The 16,768-nt window shown below is 41.4% G+C and overlaps 1 protein-coding gene across 1 annotated transcript in view; it reads right to left on the bottom strand.

Annotated features, from left to right (window-relative positions):
• efr3a (EFR3 homolog A) overlaps positions 1-15,927 on the bottom strand; it is a 119,600-nt gene extending 103,673 nt beyond the window's left edge. The window contains exons 1-2 of the mRNA XM_022761770.1: positions 15,853-15,927; positions 15,444-15,570 (exon numbers count right to left, since the gene is read on the bottom strand). Coding sequence (XP_022617491.1) covers positions 15,444-15,453 — 10 coding nt within the window. The 5' untranslated portion in view covers positions 15,454-15,570; positions 15,853-15,927. The remainder of the gene's footprint in view (positions 1-15,443; positions 15,571-15,852) is intronic.
• Between the last annotated feature and the right edge of the window lie 841 nt (positions 15,928-16,768).

Consider the following 16,768-nt stretch of genomic DNA (forward strand, 5'->3'; position numbering starts at 1 on the left):
CGGGACCGAGCTCCGCAGCCCAGCATCAGAGTGATTCTAACACCACAGACGTGTTGTATGTGTTGGGGATGACATTTACTAACCTGCACATGCACCAACATGCATGTGCTACTAAAACAAAGACCAGAGAAACTCCGATTACAACACACAGAGAGGGGTGTGGCTTCGTTCTCTGCTCTGGACGCCATTACTCCATTGTATCTTTACATAGAAAATAGTTGTTTGCGGCTGTATTATTGTTTAAAGTCTTGTTTACAGAAACTTTAAGAAGCTAAAATGTTTGGTATGTATGCTTGATAAAGGACTAACTAACTGATCATCAAAGAGCAAAATTAAAGTCACTTGAATGTTTTCTGTTGATTGAATTGAATAGTATCGGCACAACTTGAACTCAGTAAAGACACAACAAATCAACTACTTTCTTCAGTTATCATCCCAAGGCTGCTCCACAAAATTATTCAAAAAAATGTAGGTATCCTGCGTAAAAACCAAGCATTGGTTACCACCCACCTCAGTGACACCTGTGTTAAAAACCTATAACATCAAATCCTGTTGTCAGCCAAGTGTCTGAACATGTATGGTAAATGCCAGCAAAATGTCTAAAAATGTCAATTTACAATACAGGTCAGGAGAAACAAAAGAAGAGGAAGGGGATGTGTGTGTGTGTGTGTGTGTGTGTGTGAGTGTGTGTGTGTGTGTGAGTGTGTGTGTGTGTGTGAGTGTGTGTGTGTGTGTGAGTGTGTGTGTGTGTGTGAGTGTGTGTGTGTGTGTGAGTGTGTGTGTGTGTGTGGGGGGGGGGGGGGGGGTGCATACTCAGAGCAAAAAAAAAAAAAAGAAAGAAAAAAATCAGATTTCATTTTCTGGCTGAGAGGTTTCGGACTGGTCAGACTTCAGCGGGTCAAGAGTCGACACAAGAGAGTCAAACCACGAGTGAAAGACGAGCTGATCTGATGCAGATGTCTGCTCATGTTCCTGACAGACGCTCGGTATCTGCAGAAACTCTCCTGAATCACTTCACTGCACAAAACTGGCAAAAATACAGCATTCGCACCTGTCACTCAAGATCTCTCCAGTCTTTACTGAAATGTGATGCCAATCTTCGTTCAGCACTATGTAGCACATTTTTGATTCTTCGTAGCCGTTTCACCTACTGCATGCACGATCATTTACACTGTAGAGGTCAAGGACGAGAGTCACGGGCCCAGTTTGGACAGTTCATCAGTGTAAAGAAGTTAATTTTAGTTATATCATCAGCTACGTGCTAATTCTGATCCCATCTGCACTGACTGAGCTGGTTATTTTAACCTCTCGAGCTCGCCCTAAATGTCACCCGCTGATGATATTTCTAGTGTCAGGACGGAAACTTCTGCTCATGTGTGTGGAAAAGTTGCAGTTGCACTTTTTAACAACTCCAAGGGAGTGAGGGAGCACAGAGGACACACACACACACACACGCACAAATATGGAGGTGGTGCGTTAAATTTGAAGACGCCTCCTCAAACAAATCCAAGTCAGTCCTCAAAAAGATGAAGTTTTAACTGTACGCTTTTTGGCAGGAAACTGGAGAGGAGGATTTGGTCCAAATCATCTGAGTGAACAGAATATTTATTTGAAATCACCACTGCTTTTTTGGGGGGGGTTGCTTAAAAAGGTTTCATATAGCCTAAAGGTAGATGTCCATGTGTTGTTTGATTATAGATCAGGTCTAGGTTCTATATTAATACTGTGAAAGTATCAAAGCCTCAGTCCACAGAGAAATGCACACAGCCTGTATTCAGAAACTGAGCCTTAAAACCAGCCGTCAGGACTTCTGGAACTTTGTGATGTCACAACAGAGCAGTAACCGCCCTCAGCCATGCCCCAAGCCCCGCCCACCTGGACCCACCATCCAACCTTGCAGGATTTGGTTTGTTTACCTGAAATCTGCTATATTTTTATTGGATCACTTAGAAAACCAAGCAGCCAATCAGAAGAGAGGCTCAGAGCCTGCTCTCTCCAGAGAGAAGCCTGAGAGAGGAGATGTAAAACTAATGTACATTGAGATGGTTTTTGGTTCTTATAACCACAAATGTATCTTCTTATGGATCAACACTTCAAATAAAACACAAACGAAGAGGAAAAGATGGAGCTTTAAAGTCAAACACTTCAACACAGTTCATCCGATATTAAAAATCAAATCAAATCAAGCTGAATATTTTGACCACAATCCAGAGTATTGAGGTGAAGGCAAAAACATTAAACAGATAAAGTGACTGGTTAAAAACAGAACTCCCAATGCACAGCCAATGCTAGCGACCAAGAACAACTGAAGTGAACATCGAACTTAACCATCGCACACTGACATGACTTTCCTGTGACTTTAATTGAGAGTGAACGACGCGTTTCGCCTGTGGCTTCTTCAGGTTCACTCAGTAGAATTACAAGAGCGTTCACAGGTATGTATAGGTCACATGACCAACTATCATAATGCATGAATCAAGGATGAAGTGATTAGACCAAAGGTCAAGGTCAGTGTGACCTCACAAAACACTTTTTAGCCATTATTCAAGACCTCACAGCAATTATGACTAAATTTCACACAAATAGTTCATATTTTATTTGAGAGTATGATACAGTATGTCATAGCATCAAAATTAAAGTAGTACATTTTTTTCAAAAGGTAAACATGTTCCAAAAATCATGAGAATAATATTACATATCATCAAAAAATCACAGCATTATTAATAGTATGCAGAGTTATAAAAGTGACACTGTTTTACACAGTATTAAGAAAAACAAGGGAACTAACTACTGTACACAGTAGACTATAGGTCCTACAGCTGTCCCTCTACATCACTAAGTAGGGTGGAATGTCAGGGGGCTCCATAGCTCTTCATCAGTTAAATTAACCCTTTAAACACAGCGGCAGTTTACACATAATGCTGTGTCACAGGTTGGTATTTGGTACAGCTTTTCATTAGGTTTATGTCCACCTGCAGAGTGTGCGTTTGCGAAAGAATAATGAACGCATGCTTTAGTGTGTGTGTGTGTGTGTACAGCGCTGTCCTCCTGCCCAGTCAGCTGATTGCTGCTGCACTGAGCTGCTATTGTGTCATATTGTGAGTGTAGAATGTTTTGTAACAGTGGGTGCGTACAGTACTGTGTATGTTACAGTCAGCTCTTCTGACAGTAGGATATATGTGTGTGCGCGTGTGTGTGTGTCAGAGTGAGGTAGTACGGTGGGTAGGAAGGACTTAATTGAGCATGAAAGACAACAGATGACCTCTGGTGCTTCAGCACTGCTGCCAATCAAACATCTGCCAGCCTGAGGCTCAAGGACAGCCCCACACACACACACACACACACACACACACACACACACACACACACACACACACGACTTCATGCTCAGATTAACCTGGGAACACAGTCTCGATGCAGATAGTCTACCTGTAAAGGAACAGTATAGAGCTGAGACAGCTTGTTGTGAGGCAGCTGCAGGTCTATAAAGGTGGATTTTGTTTCCAAAAGGATGTTGAAGTGATAGTTCAGGTTATTTGACGTGGGGTTGTTTGAGGTACTTATCTATAGTCAGTGTGTTAGCTGCAGTAGATTCACATCAGCTCCCAGTTTAGAGAAGCAGCAGGAGCACCGGTACAGGAGCTGAGAGATGAGCTGCTGCTAAACCACTTTAAGAAATGCCCACAAAAAAAAAAAAAAAGCTGATACCAGTTGAAGAACTCGCTTTATTTTTAATATTTTCACCTCTTTATCTTGTCATCAAACAGCCCTTTCCTTTGGAACTACATTTTTCAACCTTTCACTACTGTATTCCTCCGCACAAGCGCACCTACGCTTAGCTCTGTCTGACTCAAACAGCTCATCTGCGTAGTAATACAGCAGTTCAACAGTTCACAAAATGTAGTTCAGCTTCCGTACTGGTGGCTCCTGCTGCTTCTCTAAACTGTGCACTGATGTGAATCTACTGCAGGTAACACACTGACTACAGATCAGCACCTCACACAGCCCCACACCAAATAACCTGAACCATTTGAAATATGTTTTAAAAAAAAAAAAAAGTTAAAAAGTTAATAGTTTAGAACACGATGACCTTCTTGTTTGTAAGAATTTTATGTTTGTTAAGTTTTCTGAAATGGATATTGGAGCTATTTCATCCCAGTTTTGTTTTTTGTTTTTTATCTTTTTTTGTGACTTAGATGATTGAAAAGTGAGAAGTTTTCTTTTCTCAGTTATTAAGAAATAAAATGATTAAATAGAGCAACTGTCTGTTTTCAATAGGTTTTGAGTTGGTGTTGGTTGTGCTGTGTATTGTTAGTCTCATTGTGAGTGTGAATGATATGAATGTGTATTGATGTATCTGTTGTCATTGAAGAAGTGTTCATAAGGGACCCCAGGAAGAGTAGCCATTGTTACTACATAGTGGGTAATGCTAACTACCGTAAATAAAAAATTACACTATCACCTTAATGTGAGTAGAGCTGTCCTCAATAAAGACATTTTCCCCACTAGAAGTCAAAGGAATTTCCTTTCCTTTGAATATTCAACTCCTTGTTTTGCTTTAAAAGATGATGGTAATTATTCATTTGCAACTGTCATTTTCTGACCAACACGAAAAAACAAAATATCCTGCTAGCATTAGCCAGTCAAGCTAACCAATCACAAATGAAAACTACAATGAACACAACGACAGTAGTCACCATTTACTACGGCCATAGTAAACCATGTCTCTGCAACCATTTCCCTTCATCTCCTCTCTGCAGTCTATGACGCGTCTAATAAAATATGCAAAAATGTATTTTAAAAAATGTATTTACTGAAGATGTTATTATGAGCAATAGAATTTTAAGCAGTTTAAACTTTCAGGAGCTGAGAGTAATCCCACACTGACAGCTGATTGAAACAGAATGAGCCTCAATTCAGAAAAACAATAACAGCTACAAATCATCAGCGACACATCCTGGCCCATCCCTCACTCGTTATGACAACATAAAATCTGCGTCCTCGCACCGATTGGTCTCAAGTTGTGTCATTCAACGGGAAACCAGGCAGCTGATTGGACAGCTGGGGGACGAGTGGGCTTGATAATACAGACAGAGAGCAGATCAATGGCCGCCGCCGAGCAGGCTCACTCACAGAGACATGGACCTGGACTCTGTTAGTCTCCCTTACTCTGTCACTGTCTCACACACACACACACACACACACACACACACACACACAGACACACACACACACACACAGACACACACACACAAACAGGAGAGTCACAAATTAAAAAACAAACCCCTACCCGACTCGTTGTTCTCTGAATCCATCTTGTTGGAGGCGAAGCGGAGGACGGCCTGCCAGGTGGACCTCAGTGTCTCCCTCTCTCTCTCTCTATCTCTCTCTCTCTCTGTTTCCACCCTCGCTCTCTCTCTCTCCCTCCCTCTCTCTCCCCCTCACAAACTGACTCTCATCTCTGACCTTGCAGTGTTTGTGTTTCCCCTCGCCGGCAGCAGCAGCAGCAGCAGCAGCAGCAGCAGCAGATCTGCTGAAGGCTGCAGGTGAAACTGCAGAGTCGAGTCCAAACGGCTAAAAAGCTCCAAATCACCTCGGTACCAAATCCCCAAGAGGGCTGAGGGGGAAACACATTAAAACACCCTGCACACACACACAAACATAGACACATGCACACTGAAGAGATGATATGAATGTGTGTGCGTGTGTGTGCTGGATTGAGGGTGTTTTAATCATCCTGATTGGAGTGTAATTATGCAGATTTACTCACTGCTATTGAAGGAATTTAGCATTTCCAAATGAGCATATGTGTGTGTGCACATGTCTATCTGAATCTGTGAATGTGTGTGGGCCTCTGTGATTGTGTAACTGAGCAAGGACATGTGTGTTTTTTCCAGTATATGTGTGTGTGTGTGTGTGTGTGTGTGTGTGTGTGTGTGTGTGTGTGTGTGTGTGTGTGTGTGTGCGTGTGTGTGTGTGTAAGCGCTTGTACTTCCATGTATGTGAGGACCAGTTTTATTTTTAGATGTTGGACATGAGGATGTTTTTCTAAAGTCTGGGAAATTTCTGGAACATTTTTGAGAAATTAGATATTTGTTGAAACTGAGAGGGTTTTAAAAATTGATAACAAATGTGTTAAAGTGAGGGTATTTGAGAAATTGTGTACATTTATTTAGGAAAGTGAGGCCATTTTGTCCGGTCCCAACTTCTTCTCATGGCACTCTGAGGGTTAACACTTTCAGTTTAAAGGTCAAGGATGAAAGTCAAAATTAATTTTAGGGTTAGACACTGGGGAATGCTTTATATCAATGAGAGTCCGCACAAGTATAGAAGTACAAGTGTGTGTGTGTGCATATGCGTGTGTGCGTGTGTGTGTGTGTGTATATATATATATATAAATAACAGATGGCTGCAGCAGATACCCTCATACCACACACTAGTCAGACAGCTCAGACACTAATTTTAGAGTCAGTCTGAGCTGAAACTTACTGGACAAACGCCTCTGATTTCATGTTTGTTTTTTCCACATTAGACCTTAAATTGCCATGACAACACTTAAAAGAAGAAACTTCAAATAATATTTTCCTCATCAAAAATGAAACAATCTGACGGGGACAGATCTCTCCGGAACACACTAAATCCAAAAATCTGTGATGCGGGGGTCACGACAGACATCAATTTAATTTAACTGTCCATTCTATAAGAGCAGCTAACAGCAACCAATCAAAACAAACAGTAACAGTAAAGTTTAATAAAAAAGACGTCGCCTTTCAGTTACTGAAGAAGCATGAAAAACAAACACCTCTTTAATTTGTGGTAGAGATGCAGGTTAATAAACTGAATCTGATGGAAACTGTTAAATAAAACCCCCCACCCCCAAATATGCAAATGCTTTTTTTGCTTGACTACTTGTGTTTTTCTTGTTGAAAATGTTACATTAAATTTTTGGCAATTTCAGCAAATGGCTTCTCAAGGTCAGACACTTTCTTTAGCCTGCATTTGTTTACACTTTGGAAAAACTGGCATCATTAAAAGTAGCTGAATTAGCTATTAGCAGGTCCTGTTTGCAGTGCACCCATAGATGTACAGGCGACTGTCACTGGATCATTGTGACACTGAAGAAAAATTTAATTTTTCTCAGGCAGTTTGGTTATAAGGAGCATCTCTTTACTTTTCGTCTGCAAAGTCTTTGTTGCGTTTTATCACTTTGCTAATTTTAAAATAAAAACTCAGACTGCAGCTTTGAGTCTGTGAGTTCACAGATTTAACAAACAACATATCACATGCAACAACAAAAAGAAAAAAGAAAAAAAGAAGAAGAAAAAAAAAAGGGACAGACTGCAGAGCCGGAGGGATCTCACAGCGAGCGTCTGGACTGCTGCTGTGTTAGTCGCATGTGCTCTGAAAACAAATACATGATACAGTGAGAGCTCAACAAGAGGAACAAGGACAACCTGACATTCAGACTGAAGCTGGACTGTCGAAAAACATCAACACGATACAGACATTAGAGGCACTGTGGGAGGTGCAGGTATTATAACAGGTCAAAGTGGGACAGTAGATACAGTATGAGACTGTACAGTAACAGCAGCAGATATGTAAACTACAATCAACGGTGGTTTCAACATAGTACTGTTCCCTTAAGTGACAGTTAACAGCTTAGACTGATGTATCAGGCTGAAATTAGCATTTTAATAAATACAAGTCATCCACCTGCTGAAATACAGGAATATTTTTGCTTATTTGAATGAATTTCTGGTCTAAACTTGGACAGAAAGTCCTTAAAAAAAAGTGCTCAATAATGTGAATCTACAGCTCCATGGCAACAGATCACACTCTTATCTGCTAATGAAGATCAAAAGCTTCAGCAGACACTGACGTAAGACTCTTTTGTCGGCTGCTGTTTCCAACATAAAGAATTAACTTTAAAATCTCAAATGATGAAACATTCAGCTACGGAGAGAATAGATGATTTTATATTTCATGTCGGATGTGATATTATTCTTGTGAGTCTCAGCTAGAAGGATACATTTTTTTTTTTATATGTTAACTGACTGACTGTGGATATTCAACATAACAAATATCACCTTATTCATGCCTTGTGAATATAGTCAGTTATAAAATCACAGGTGCATTACTGCCAGCAGCTACACTACACTCCAAAACCGTCTCCAGGTACCATCCCTACTATCTGGTTGGTCTGCAAAAATGTGTCCATGGTTTTCAACAAGCATCGACCTCTGGGGCAGAAAAATGAAACCAACACTGAAGTGCTAAAACCTGCAGTTCCTGTAATGGCCACTAGAGTCTGGCTCCAACAGTGGGTCAGTCCCCATAGACTCCCATGTTAAAATGTCCAACTTTACAGCAGAACTTAACATGTTTACAGCCTGGTACAAAAACAGTTTTGGTCTCTAGAGCTAATTTCCCCCTTCATGACAACTGTCTATATAATTCACCTGTTTACACTTTATTAAGACTTAAAGTTATGGAGAATTGAGGGCGTGGCCTCTGTGAGTGACAGGTGGGCGGGCATATGCTCGCCACAAACCAGCATGCACCCATGTCTCAGCTCCACACACACCCCTTTGTCCATTTTTTTTGGATTAGCTGGGAGTTAGGGCGGAGTCAGGCACTACCAAGATGGCAACAGTAAAGGAACTCACTCTGAGTTTCATAACTGCTCTTCAGAAACCTGTGGGTGACATCACAGAGGCTACGTCCATCTTTATTTACAGTCTATGGTTTTGAAACGACATGCTAGAGGGAGGTAATGTTTGGATGTCCACATACTTTTGGCCATTGTACTTAATTGCATTTTAAAACATCTATATTTATAACGACAACTGCTGTTTGGCCTACAAAAAACACTGTAAAAATGAAAGACATGCATTTTTATTCATTAAAAACTCTTATTATTTTACAAGGGAACCAAAACATCAGTCTTCCATTTATATTCAGTTCCTCTGATTCAGTTCAAAATCATTTAAATACAAATACTTTGAGGTTAATCAGCACGCAAAGGCATGTTTTAACTCTAACACACACTCATTTCAATTTGGAAGTAAACCACTTATTTCTAGCTCAGGCATTTCTCATGCTGGTGGTGTCGTTCTGCTACAGGCTCAACATCTCTGTACCTACACCTGTCTGTTGTTGATAGAGACACACACACAAACATCAGAGCACAAAACAGGCCAGGAGGAAAAAAAAAAAAAAAAAAAAAGCTGCAAAAATCCTACAGAAAGTGCAGAGAAGCAGCGAGCGGAGCGTCGCACAACAAGCAGACAAAGATAAAAGCTTCCCTCTCTGCAAAGACGCGAGCGGCGGAGGAAACAGAGGGAGGCGCGTCTCCTTTGAAGTTATATTTAGGCCAAATCCTCCTTTGCAGAACAAACCGTCTTCCACAACACATACAAATCACAGCCAACAACTGAGGGAGGAACCGTCCTAAGAGCACAGGAACCGACCACACACACACACACACACACACACACACACACACACACACACACACACACAATTAGCCGGCGGAGCATCAAAACAACGCAGGGCCCGCTGGGTTTGATCGACTTTGATTCCTTGTGCATCCCAAACACTCCCCGTTCCACCTGGGACCACAGACGCATGCTGAGTGACTGGGTTCTCATCGGACACAACTTTGAAGATGTGAACACACGCAGGATCCGCGCCGCAGGTGGTGCAGATCCATTTACACACATTTACAACAAAGTGCAAATGTAAAGCACATCCAGCGGCTGTAAAGGTGTGACGTAAATGGAGCTGAATCAGTTTGTCACAGTAACCCTGCAAACACACACACACACACACACACACACACGTCTATCAAATTCACCTTTATTCTTTATAACCTTTATTTCTTATGACAACTGTTCTTGAAGGCTGCTGAACCTCAACTAAACCTCACATATATTTTGTAAATTTTTGCATTGAGGTCCAGGCAATTTCTTAAAGCTCTTAAAAAAGTCTCTGTCCATGTGTTGTGTGATTATTGATCAGGTCTAGCTTCTATATTAATACTGTGAAAGTATCAAACCCTCAGTCCACAGAAATGCACACAGCCTGTATTCAGAAACTGAGCCTTAAAACCAGCCGTCAGGACTTCTGGAACTTTGTGATGTCCTCCATTAGGGCTGCTTGATTATGGCAAAAATCATAATCACAATATTTTTTGATCAGTATCGAGATCGCAATTATTCAACACAAGTTCTCATTGACTTTGGAAAAACACAATATAGAAAAATGATTTCAAAACAAAAAGCGTTGTGTTTATGGAGTTTATTTCCATTATACACAATATAAGAAAAATGATATCTGAGCATGGTGTTTTTCTGGGGGGGGGGGGTGAAATTTGTTGTGCAACAGAATGTGGCACAATAATCTTGTTTTTATAATCATTGGAGGCTGAAATCGTAATCCATCCAACCTTTCTCTGAGTGTCAGCCAAAAATGATCAGTCTCAGCTGTGGATCGGCCAATCTCACTCATAGATGATCGGTATCGGCGGCAAAAAAACATCGCGCCATCCCTAATTTCCATGCATGTGTAAAGCACTTTGAATTGCCTTGTGTCTGAATAGTGATATATAAATAAACTTGGCTTGTGCAGAAGAAACTGAATTTGAATGATTAAATAAAATTCTACCAGAGTCCACCCAAAGTCTCACCCCTTCTGGACCTCTATGTTAGCTGATGTTGCTTAATACCTCCCATGTTTGTCCTCAAAGGTGCAAATGTTTTCCTGCTGATTGCAGTTGTTTCTTTTGGGGGAGAACAAGTAAACTTTAGGTGACTGGGTTGTCAGATTGGTTGTAATGAAAACACTTGGTTAGCACAGCTTTTCTTGGAAACAGGGAGGCTGGGTGGTCTCAGTGAAGAGCTGATCGTATGGGGGATGTTTTGGTAGAAACTTTAACTGCAGCTACACAGTTCTGGGAAACAGTTTCAGGATGGTCCACCTTCAGTGTAAACAGCTTCTCTCTGGAAGCAGATTAATCTCTGCAAAGCACAAGAATGGGGAAAGTAAAGAATTGTATTCCCAGCAGGCATCCATCCATTTATCTATGCTCATCTGACCATGAGCTTATCTGACTCTTCATTCAGTCTAAGAGCAGCAGCAGCAGAGTGTGTGAGTGACGGCAGCGACGGTGGGTTTGTCCTACATAATGACTTAATTGAGGTGGTTAACACTTTGAGGATAATGAGAGCCTCTAGACCACAGCAGACCCAGGAGCAAGAGCTCAGAAATGGAGCAGCGCGCACGCACGCACGCACACACACACACGTACACACACACACACACACACACACACAGAGGAAATTGATTATTAATAGCAGTACTCAGTCTCAGCAATGCAGGTCCATCCATTTTCTGTCTCTGTGTGACTCAAACACACTTCACACAATTACAATCAAATAGATGCAAGTGGACAATATATGTTAATTTAATTTGACCAACACACACACACACACCAACAACAACGACTGAAAGTTAGAACACCTGACCTGCTCAGTTTCACCTCATTTGCTCACAGGACATGTGCCTCAGTGTCAGTGAACACAACGCTGCGCAATTTTTTTTTCCGAGATCGAGAAATGTAAATTTGAACATCTACACTTCCATGACAACCAGGAAAAATCCATCTCCTGAACCACTGACACTGAAGGAATCCAAACCAGGAGAAGCTGACAGCCATGATGGTGAAGACAACAACTTCCATAATCACACGCTATTTCATTATGCCACCCATTGTTACTGTTTTGATTGAGAGACCCCAAGAGGCAGAAGTTACATACTGTGCGCTTAAAACGCATACTGTGCGTTTCTACAATCTTTCAAACTTGGGGCTGATTCACAATTTTAAAAAAAAGGCAACAATTTTAAAACGTGACTGAAACATCACATTATTAGGACTTCATGTGCAAAGTAGCTGAGAATTAATAATAAAAGACCTGCACCTGCAAGGCTGTCATCATTCTGAACATTCAAAACACAGCTATGGACTGACTGTCACCATGAAACTCTTCAACAGACGGGAGCTCGGGCGTCCACCGTAACTGTCAGCAGAGAGGTCCACACTCTAATTCACCTGCTACTTTTAGTTTCCTGACAAGACATCAGTCTGATATTTGCAGACAGCTACTAGCTAGTGTTAGCCTCCCAGCACCGACACACAGCCAACCAAATCAAATCCAGACTTTTCCAACCTGATCAGAAATGGCAGAGTGTTTGTCCATGTAACCACACACACACACACACACACAGACACACACACACACACACAGGCCCATCAGGGATCGATGGTGAAGGCGTCACATTACCGCTAATGTAATCAGCAGTTTACCACTGGGAGTAATTACAGAGCAAGCATGAGGCCTGCAGGGATGCAGAGAAGCAGACGTTGCCTGCAGCCAAGCACCAACGAGCAGGCACATCAGCAGCCTGAAATACCACCTGCACCAGCCACCTCTCCAATGACACCACCAGTCTTGTCTAGAGGGGGACATTTTGAGCCCCAGACTCTTCGTGTCTCATCCGACTCGCAGCAGCCAACTGGGTTTTTGGGAGAGAATGGTTGCGCAGTAAAACAGCAGCTGGTTACCTGCCAGAGCAGCTGCTGGAGGAGAAGAAAGGCGAGGGCACCCAAAGTCCAACTTTCCCAAAATAGAAACACTGTCAGACATGACAGCACGCACACACACACACACATCTTTTGGAGGCTCATGTCTACACTGAGCGTGAGGTCAAGATTAAGAGGGTTAAAGTCAGGACACAGGAATGACAAAGACGATGGGAAGAACAGTGGAGGCGGCAGATTTAGAAAATGTTTGATCACAATAAAGCTTCTTGTGTTGCATTGTATTGACTGAAGCTACAGGGGCTGAAAGACAATAAGAAGTAGAATTACTGCCTCCTCCACTCAGACTAGTTTCAGGTTACATCCCTGTTTATCCAGAGTCAGAGAAAATATGAACCATTTGTGTGAAATTCTGTCATAATTGCTGTGAAGTCTTACGTAATGTCTAAAAAGTGTTTCATGAGGTCACACTGCCCTTGACCTTTGACCATCACCATCATCTAATCAGTTCATCCTTGAGTCCAGGTGAACATTTTTACCAAATTTGAAGACATTTTCTCAAGGCGTTACAGAGGTACTTCATTCACAAAGCCATATATAACCAATCCAAATATGGGAAAGGCATTTCTTATTACCAAAATGTTTTTATTATGCATTTATTTATGTATTTAATTGTTTATTTCAGCATTTACCTGTTTATTTATACTGATGTCATTTTTTGTCCTTCATAGAAGTGGATTGCTCTGCAGTTAACTACAATAGCTAACATAGCAAGCTAACTTCTGCATTTACTTCCAGGCAGACACAAGACACAAGTCACATGAAGTATATTTGGAAAGCCTTGGGAGGTTCACGCTGCTTTCTCTGATATAGTTTGTGTTTTCTTTAGCAAAGTAAGCATGATCCATAGTCAGACTGAACATAATTATCAGAATGAGACCCAGGTAAAAAGAATAAATATAAATGAATCATTTACATCAGTAACTATTTGATATCAACCTCTGTTGAGCTGAAATCCATCTGATGCAGTGAACAAATTGTGGGGAAAAAAAAACAGGCCTGAAAAAGCATTCTGGTGTATTCTGGTAAAGTGACCCATTTGTTAAAATCCCTCAGAGGCTCCCTGACTTCTCTGCAGAGTTTATCCAGTTCACTGATGTTCCCTCTCTGGAACTCATCTCCACAAATTCCATGATACACCAGGAAAAAAGCTGCATTCCATAAAGAAGTCAACAGTTTCTCCCAAGCGATTAAAAGTATTTAAAGGCAAAAGAAGAATTAATGATTCACAGTCTCCTGAAAACTCACACTCCACAGTTGACCATAAATGCTACGATCAGCTTCTAAATCCTTGTCCTCATCTAAATTTGCAGAAACCAATGTTTGCAGTTAATGTGATGTCGACCTGTGAAATCAAAACCTTCTTCAATGTCCCGTCAGTTTGGGAGAGAGAGAACAGGACTGAGCCCAAGGTCTAGACGCATGTAACTTTTATATATTGCTGTTTATGTAACTGCACAGTCAAGTAATGCAAGCAGCAGAAGAGGAGCGGCGCTGCTTGGCTGCACTGCATGAACGGCAAAGATACAAGGTTATGATAATAAAGTTTTTGATAAGAAGAAGCTGTATAATTTACAACTTTGTGCTGTTAGCGTGCAAGCTCCCACTGTTTATGTTTACAACCCTACTCGTATCATTTCCTGTGCCTGCTTCTCACCATGGCATGTGAGTAAATTTCACCTGGCTCATCACGGTCTAACTCCACTTTACACTGTGCACAATGACAGTGAATGTATCACTGACCTTGTAGTTTCATTCAACACAAAAGCGGCAGCTGTCGGTAACAGCATCTCTAATTAACTGAAACACTGACAGTAAACACAACACAGGGTTTCCAGCAGTGTTTTATAGAGGAGGAGCTCCACATTCCCTGAGATGAAGAGCACTCGCCACATCCTCTGATCAGGTCCCTGAGGGGAAACTTTGCAGTACAACATCTAGCTTTTACAGGTTTTTCCCATATTATCTGGCGCCATTTTATTTGCAACTGCCCTTACAAACTAGGGTTGCAATTTGGGATGAAGTTAATTATTAATTTCATCATCATAAACCTGCTGATTGTTTCAGTCAGGCAGTCTTCAGTCTACAGAGATATTAAAACAGAGAAAAGAACAGAAGCTGAGTGGCTTGAACCAGATAATATTTAGTGTGTCTACTTGATAATTACATTACCTTATATTTTCTATCAGTCAAATAATTAATTGATTTATTGTTTCAGCACAAGTTAATTTTTTTTTTAAATCCATTGTTTTGAGGCATTATTTCTGCGGTTCCAGCTTCTGAAATTTGAATATTTTCCTATTTTCTTACTTTAATATGACAGTAAACTGAAAATATTTGGGGTCTGAACTATTGGTTGGAAAAAAAGATGTTAAAAGAAGAAAAGAGAAGTTACAATGGGCTTTGATAACTTTTTGTATTCTCTAACATTTAATAAACTGAGTGATTAAAATGTAAATCAAGAAATTACTAATTGCAGTTTTCCTAGTTTCAATTTGTGAACTACAGAAGTGTCAGGAAAAAAAACGTGAACGGTTAATAGTGCAACGTAAACAGGACTCCACAGGTTGAAGCATCACACAGACACAGCAGAAGACTGCAAATGCCACACTCAGGCAGCGACCATGAACGTATCACTGCACTTCTTTTTTTTGAACTTCAATAGTCGAGTCGTTGCTATAATTAGCCGAAACTGTGACATTAAACGCAACACTTACACACTGAAGTGTAGTGGGGTTTTTTTTTCAAACACACAGTCACTGTCACACACACACACTGAGCTTACCGGCTGGCATTCTAGTGCTAATGTACCGCAGTTCCTCTGTACGCCGAGCACCGATTGGTCCGGGGTTAGTTAGCCTCCATGTAGCTTCTCCTGCCGTTTCACTTCACCTGGCATCGGAATGACGACTCTGTGACAACAAATCACCTGTGTATGAGTTCACGCGACACATTTAACGGGCGTTTTAAGTCAAAACAGTGAGACGTTAACCCTCATTAACGGGCTAAAAGCTGCCCGCCGTGACACTAACGGACAATCCTGTAAAACACTGACTGTCTGCGGGAATTAGCCGCAGGAGCTAACGTCTCCGTTAAAAAAAAAAAGTCCAGACACTGCGGCGAGTTCAGGGTAGGGAAACACACACATGGGGAGACGTTAGTGAGACATTTCGGGGATGAACCGGTGGACATACCTGTAGGTAAACAGCAGCGGGACAGGTTAACTCCTACACATTACTACAGTGCTTCCTGCTTTACGGTGACAGACAACACGGAAGTGTGTGCTGCGGCGGAGCAGCTCCAAAAAACTCCCCCGCTCCGGTTCAACATATGCTGCCCCGCACACAGGGACCGTGGAGCGGCGGGGGGGCTAATTATAGCAGCCTGCGGCAAGGTGTGCGCTCCAGGATGATGAGGCTTGGACTATGAAAGCCCCTTTTCCCCTTCAGAAAATTTATGCAAGTACATGTGCAACAGTTTTAACATGACACCAACCATTCAATAATGTACACATTTGCTGCACTTGCATGAATGACTGGTTGACAGACAAAGGAGGGAGAGTGTTGAAGTTTCATGCAAAAGTTATGAGAGGGAGGGGGTGAAGGTGAGAGGGATTGGGTGGGGGGAGTCACTCCTGACCTGACACTGGCAGGTGGAGGGATGACAGGTGTTTGATTACTTTCAGGCAGTGTTGTGCCAGTTCACACTTAAAAAGAACAAGTTCAAAGTTCAGTTCATACAGATGAAAATGAACTAGTTCACATTCAAAGTTCATTTTTCAAATTTTGAACTAAGTTCACAGTTCCAAAAATGAATTAGTTCACGTTCATTTGTTCCGTTTTTTTAAAATAAATCGGCCACTATTCTTTTTCAATAGAACCTCCTTCACCCCATCCTTCACCAGCCCCAAATCATTGCCACTCCCAAACTAAATGAATTATTGTATAACACTGAAGAATCACAGACATGAGTTACATTTAAAATCCGTATATAGATATAATCCGTCTGAGTCTTCACTTGTTTGTTCATAAAAGTTCAAATGCTCAAACAAACTGGCTTCAGCAGTACTATGCATCTGTACCGCTAACACCAGCCTTGCCATTCACGTTC

Source organism: Seriola dumerili, unplaced genomic scaffold, assembly GCF_002260705.1.
Source record: "Seriola dumerili isolate Sdu_G_001 unplaced genomic scaffold, Sdu_1.0 BDQW01000432.1, whole genome shotgun sequence".
Lineage (NCBI taxonomy): Eukaryota > Metazoa > Chordata > Actinopteri > Carangiformes > Carangidae > Seriola > Seriola dumerili.